This window comes from Palaemon carinicauda, chromosome 28 (assembly GCF_036898095.1).
Source record: "Palaemon carinicauda isolate YSFRI2023 chromosome 28, ASM3689809v2, whole genome shotgun sequence".
In the NCBI taxonomy this organism is placed as follows: Eukaryota; Metazoa; Arthropoda; class Malacostraca; order Decapoda; family Palaemonidae; genus Palaemon; species Palaemon carinicauda.
Window position 1 is genome coordinate 55,162,974 of NC_090752.1, and position 7,500 is coordinate 55,170,473.

The 7,500-nt window shown below is 29.4% G+C and overlaps 1 protein-coding gene across 1 annotated transcript in view; it reads right to left on the minus strand.

Annotated features, from left to right (window-relative positions):
• Positions 1–7,500, minus strand: part of LOC137621596 (23 kDa integral membrane protein-like) — a 48,725-nt gene that overhangs the window by 21,917 nt on the left and 19,308 nt on the right. Inside the window, exon 3 of the mRNA XM_068352008.1 lies at positions 5,254–5,287. Within this exon, the coding sequence (XP_068208109.1) occupies positions 5,254–5,287 (34 nt within the window). The remainder of the gene's footprint in view (positions 1–5,253; positions 5,288–7,500) is intronic.

Below are 7,500 nucleotides of genomic sequence, written 5' to 3' on the forward strand. Positions count from 1 at the left end.
CTCTCTCCTCTCTCTCTCTCTCCTCTCTCTCTCTCTCTCTCTCTCATTCCGACCAACAGCACTTAGCATTCCATGAGTTTTTACATAAACTCAATGGAGATTTTTATTTTATTTCTTATAAAATCAATATAAATGTTTAGACAAATGAATAATACCCGAAATAAGAATACCGAAAGTGTGTTAATTTTTGTGTCTTTTAGTAAATAAGGGGAGGAAAATTTCTATCAGAATTCTACCATATAGAAAAGGTTTTTAAATATATCAATAGTATTTCCTTAGAGTTGAAATTGTTTCTGGAGTAGAGAGAGAGAGAGAGAGAGAGAGAGAGAGAGAGAGAGAGAGAGAGAGAGAGAGAGAGAGAGAGAGAGAGAGAATAATGAACTATATCTATCATTCAAATATTTCATGCAAAAAAAACAAAATAATTTCTGTATGAATCATCGCACGAACTGACAAAGTCATAAAACAGAAGCAATACTTTTTATGTAAGATGTGATATATATATATATATATATATATATATATATATATATATATATATATATATATATATATATATATATATATATATATATATATGTATTATAGCCACGAAAGGAAAAATGAAAAAGACTTGATTGGAGCTAGTACTTTCATCCACTCAGGACATTATCAAACTCAGCAATGAGAATACATATACAAAGACATCGTATTTATACTGGAGAAGGGGATCCAACAGCTGTCAGTTTCTTTATAATTCCGGAGAAGTCAGATTTTAGATAAAAGGATAATACTGGATTAACGGAAAACAGACCTGGGCTTAGATTCAAATTTCTACCTTGAGTACAGGAGATTAAAAATGATTCAACAATATTCCTTTGGAAATAGTCATTTACATGGATTACTTTTTCCGTCTTTGACCAGCCAATTCTGTGACTTGACCCTAACCAGTGGGAGGCCAAGGCATTATTAAGAGAACCCCTGGAGACGGCCACCTGATGTTGTTTTAATCTGACTGGTATACTTTTTGATGTTTGGCCAACATAAAATAGGTTACACTCTGAACAAGGAATGCTATATATTACATTATTATCATTTCCAGAACTATTCTTAATTAACATGTTTTTTAATGTACAATTATATTTAAACACTACAGAAATGTCTAGTTTTTTCAAAAGGGGTATAACATCTAAAAAACAAACATGAAATGGCAAACAAAGCATATTATTAATTGTTTCCTTTCTCTCTAATTGGACACTATAAAATGTTTTCTTAGCCTTATTCATACATTTTTCTAAGAAATATTTAGGATAACAAAGATCTGTTGCAATTTTTTCTATTTTAGTGAACTCCTCCTCAATGTAATCTGGGCTACAAATTCTCAATGCCCTAAGGTACATGGAGGAAAAAACTGAATGCTTAATATTTTTAGAGTGACCGGAGTAAAAATGTACATATGAAAAATTATTTGTAGGCTTTCTATATATGGAAAACTTAAATTTATCTGTTTCTCTAACTATTAAAACGTCTAAAAATGGGATACGGTTATTTTCTTCATTTTCTATAGTGAATTTTATTGATGGTACTAATGAATTAATGATTGAAACAAAGCCCTCAAGATTAAAATTTTCTTCTAAAATACCTAGAACATCATCAACATATCGATACCACACAATTTGGGAAGACCACACTGAAGGGATTAATCTAGATTCAAAAAATTCCATATATATGTTGGATAAAAGTGGGGACAGAGGATTACCCATAGCCATACCAAAAACCTGTTCATAGAAATCTCCATTAAAACTAAATTTACATTTTTTAATGCACAAACAAATAAGCTCAATAATAGTATGGGTTGATAAAGGTAAATCATAAGCATCTAAAATACCCGACAGGAAATCCAATAAGTCATCAACCGGCATGTACTTTTATCTGATGTTTCAACTTACATAAAATTGAGAGTTAATCCCTTAGACGAGGTCATCAAAGATTTTAATAAAAACTTAAAATCTATCTTAAAACAAGAAAAATCCTTAATTAATGCCTTTATCTCTACTGGTCCGTCTTTGCCTTATTTATATGGTTTAATTAAAACCCATAAAACAGGATATCCAATCAGACCAATTATCAGTGCTACAGGTTCTATTAACTATAAATTATCAAAATATTTAGTCAAATTACTTTCCCCCGATCTTAGGATCTATTTCAACCTCTCATATAAAAAATTCTGTTGATCTTTGCGAAAAATTACAAAAAGTTAACCTTACGTCTAGACATAGATTAGTAAGTTTTGATGTAACTTCATTGTTTACCAAAGTGCCGGTTGATGACTTATTGGATTTCCTGTCGGGTATTTTAGATGCTTATGATTTACCTTTATCAACCCATACTATTATTGAGCTTATTTGTTTGTGCATTAAAAAATGTAAATTTAGTTTTAATGGAGATTTCTATGAACAGGTTTTTGGTATGGCTATGGGTAATCCTCTGTCCCCACTTTTATCCAACATATATATGGAATTTTTTGAATCTAGATTAATCCCTTCAGTGTGGTCTTCCCAAATTGTGTGGTATCGATATGTTGATGATGTTCTAGGTATTTTAGAAGAAAATTTTAATCTTGAGGGCTTTGTTTCAATCATTAATTCATTAGTACCATCAATAAAATTCACTATAGAAAATGAAGAAAATAACCGTATCCCATTTTTAGACGTTTTAATAGTTAGAGAAACAGATAAATTTAAGTTTTCCATATATAGAAAGCCTACAAATAATTTTTCATATGTACATTTTTACTCCGGTCACTCTAAAAATATTAAGCATTCAGTTTTTTCCTCCATGTACCTTAGGGCATTGAGAATTTGTAGCCCAGATTACATTGAGGAGGAGTTCACTAAAATAGAAAAAATTGCAACAGATCTTTGTTATCCTAAATATTTCTTAGAAAAATGTATGAATAAGGCTAAGAAAACATTTTATAGTGTCCAATTAGAGAGAAAGGAAACAATTAATAATATGCTTTGTTTGCCATTTCATGTTTGTTTTTTAGATGTTATACCCCTTTTGAAAAAACTAGACATTTCTGTAGTGTTTAAATATAATTGTACATTAAAAAACATGTTAATTAAGAATAGTTCTGGAAATGATAATAATGTAATATATAGCATTCCTTGTTCAGAGTGTAACCTATTTTATGTTGGCCAAACATCAAAAAGTATACCAGTCAGATTAAACCAACATCAGGTGGCCGTCTCCAGGGGTTCTCTTAATAATGCCTTGGCCTCCCACTGGTTAGGGTCAAGTCACAGAATTGGCTGGTCAAAGACGGAAAAAGTAATCCATGTAAATGACTATTTCCAAAGGAATATTGTTGAATCATTTTTAATCTCCTGTACTCAAGGTAGAAATTTGAATCTAAGCCCAGGTCTGTTTTCCGTTAATCCAGTATTATCCTTTTATCTAAAATCTGACTTCTCCGGAATTATAAAGAAACTGACAGCTGTTGGATCCCCTTCTCCAGTATAAATACGATGTCTTTGTATATGTATTCTCATTGCTGAGTTTGATAATGTCCTGAGTGGATGAAAGTACTAGCTCCAATCAAGTCTTTTTCATTTTTCCTTTCGTGGCTATAATACATTTTATATTCATCACGTGTCAGCTTTCGTGATTTCTACACACACATATATATATATATATATATATATATATATATATAGAGAGAGAGAGAGAGAGAGAGAGAGAGAGAGAGAGAGAGAGAGAGAGAGAGAGAGAGAGAGAGAGAGAGAGAGAGAGAGAGAGAGAATAATGACATATATCTCATTCAAATATTTCATGCAAAAAAATAGAAAATAATTTCAATATACACCATTGCACGAACTGACAAAAATCACACAACAGAATCCATAAAATCATCTCAGATTTAAAAAAATCCTCTTTCGAGTTGAACAAACAAGTCAAGCAAAATAAAAAATGCTATCTATTAAATGACCATCTTTCAAATTCACGGACGCGTGAAGAAGACCGTGTGATCGATGGGACATGAAAGAGAAAAAAAAGAAAAAATATGCTTCGCTATTCGTGAGAAATTTTATGTTCGTGAAGAATTATGTTTGCTGTGTAGCTGGAAAGGCTACGCCATCAAAATATGTCCATTTAAGTATTCTTAAATCATTATTATTATTATTATTATTATTATTATTATTATTATTATTATTATTATTGGTGTTGTTGTTGTTGTTGTTGTGTTGTGTTGTTGTTATTAGTTAAGCTACTGCCCTAATTGTAAAAGCAAGAAGCTATAAGCCCAAGGGCTCCAACAGGGAAAAATAGCCCAGTGAGAAAAGGAAATAAGGAAATAAATAAACGATATGAGAAATAATGAACAATTAAAATAAAGTATTTAAGAAACAGTAACATCAAAACAGATATGTCATATATAAACTATAAAAAGACTTATGTCAACCTGTTCAACATAAAATCATTTGCTGTAAGTTTGAACTTTTGAAGTTCTACCGAATCAACTACCCGATTCGTGATGTAATGATTTTCAGGCGAGTTTAAAGGTCCTTCATGAACTGCAAATTGAAGGGACAGTGTCAATTGCCCTAGCAGGATAATATTCAAGAGACTTACCAAATATAATTTATATATGATTCAGTGACTATTTTCTTTGCTATATTTGTTTTTAAAATCAATCTTCTACCAATTATAATCGTAGAGTAATGAAACTTGCAGGGATTAACTGTTACGTAAAAAGCTAGAAATAATTCCATTTTGGAAGGACAAGGTCAAAGTTCAAAGGTCAAGGTTACGACCATTTATTTGCCTTTTTAACTTTTATTACCATCTGGATAATTTCTTATCATCTCTATGGAGGCCAATGGAAAGGAAACCGTATGTTGTCCACTATTCTATATGGATGAAACGAAGAAAAAAAGAAAATAGTGTAAACATATTTCGAAACGAATAAAAAAATATTCATAAGTTAATCAATAAAGAGTAAATAATGAAGCACATATAAGTATATTTTAGTTATTTGTTTTAATATATAGGTAGATAAGCAGATGTATATAAGTAAAGAATAGACGAATTAAAGGATAAAAATTACTAAACCAGTTAATAAAGAAGATAATTGGATAGATAGATATAATGAATAGATAAAACACTGGATAAAAAATTACGCAGATAGATAGATAGATAGAGGTAATGAAGAAATTAATTATTGAACTAACAGACACGTAGAGATATTAAATAAAAGAGAAGTACACTAGCCAGATAGATTGATAGATAGACAGATAGACAGATACTGTAGATGTTATCAAGAATTTAATTATTCAACTGACAGACAAGTAGAGATATTAAATAAAAGAGAAGTAGATAGATAGATAGATAGATAGATAGATAACTGAAAGTCACTATTCATTTTCAAAATGAAGAAAGCAAATTCCACTCAGCCCTCCCAGCTTCAAGGCTCCATCTCTGTTAAAAAAATGTTCATTTAACGTTTACGACTGCACGCGCGTGCTCGCGCGCGCTTGAAAGTATTGCGGTATTGCGCAAGTGCAAAGTGGCGATTACTCTCCGTCGAGTCACGCAATTGGTTGATGGTGGAGTGTTGTATTGTAGTTTATGTAAAAGTTCATATTTTTTTTTTTTTTTTTTTTTTTTTTTTGGAAACTGCTGGATAGAACAGCGTGATTGTGTGGGTCAAATTTTGTAAGATTTTCAGAATATCTTTACATACAAACACACACACAAACACGCATATATATATATATATATATATATATATATATATATATATACATATATATATATATATATATATATATATATATATATATATAATGTGTGTATATATATATATACATATATATATATATATATATATATATATATATATATATATATATATATATATATGTGTGTGTGTGTGTGTGTGTAATTATATATTGTACAGTATACAGTATACATATATATATGTGTATATTCATATACAAGTGTATATATATATATATATATATATATATATATATATATATATATATATATATATATATATTTCTTTTTGGTCGCACTGAGTTGCATTTCCAGACATATAACTACTCGGTCTCTGCCCGTCCCTCGATTATATATATATGTGTGTATATATATATAAATATATATATATATATATATATATAAATATATATACAGTATATATACTGTATATGCATGTATTGTATACAGCCTACATGCATGCAAGTATACATGCGAAACATGCACACACATACATACACACACACACACACACACATATATATATATATATATATATATATATATATATATATATATATATATATAAATATATAAATATATATATATATATGTATATATATATGTATATATACATATATATATATATATATATATAATGTATATATATGTGTGTGTATAATAATAATAATAATAATAATAATAATAATAATAATAATAACAAACTAATCAATTAACTGAAAGGGCTTCTCGACAAACGCATATCACTCCAAACCAAACATGGTGTTAATGTCATGGCTATTCTAGTCTTAACCCGTTGCTGGCGCTGGAGGGTTTCATAACCTTCACTGGTGGTCACCTATCCAAGGACTGAACAAAGTCAACAATGTGAACTTTCGAGAGGATTATCAGCGCAAGAGTCCGTGTCACAGGAGATAATTATGTATATCTAATTATATTTTTTATCTATTAGCCTATTGGGTCGAAATTATTACAATTGCATTTTTCTTAGAAGTTTTATTTACTACAACTGGAAAAAAAATATATATAAAAATATATGAAAACAGCTTAAGATATTTTTTTGGAATGAGAAAAATTAAAAAGAAAAAATCTTCAAACCTAAGAATTCAACATGAATGTTCATCTGATTTCGAAAGTTGAAACCAAACAAAAATAGCCTTTCGGAAGTAAAAGTATAAAAAAAAAAAAACGCAAAATAAGCCCTTAGAAAATAAAAACCTAAAAAAAAAAAAAAAAAGCTTTTCAAGACAGGAAAAATTAACAAAGAAACTCTCATTTCTAAAAGAATAAAACTAAAAACAAAAATAGCATTTCGAATAATAACTCAGTCAAGAGAAAAGTCCTTTGAAAATAAAAACATAAAAAAAAAGAAAAAAATTATTTAAGATTCAACAAAAATCTCTTTTCGAAAAGAATAAAACGAAAAACATAAATAGCTTTTCGAAAGTAAAAGTAAAAAACATCAACAAAAAAAAACCCTTCGAAAATAAAAACCTCAATAAAAAGATCCTTTCAAGACATAAAAAAAAACTACAACTCCCTCCTTCCAAAAAAAGAATAAAAAACGCAAATCACCTGTGGCTCTTACAGAAACCTCCAAATGAAAGTCAAGCTGAGATCCATTTGCATTCAGGCCTTTCATTTAAGCAATAAAAAACACCTTTAGAATGGCGTGAAAGTGAATCGATTGTGTGTGTCTCTCTCCCCGTGTAATTAGCAGCCGACGAATGAATAAACTGG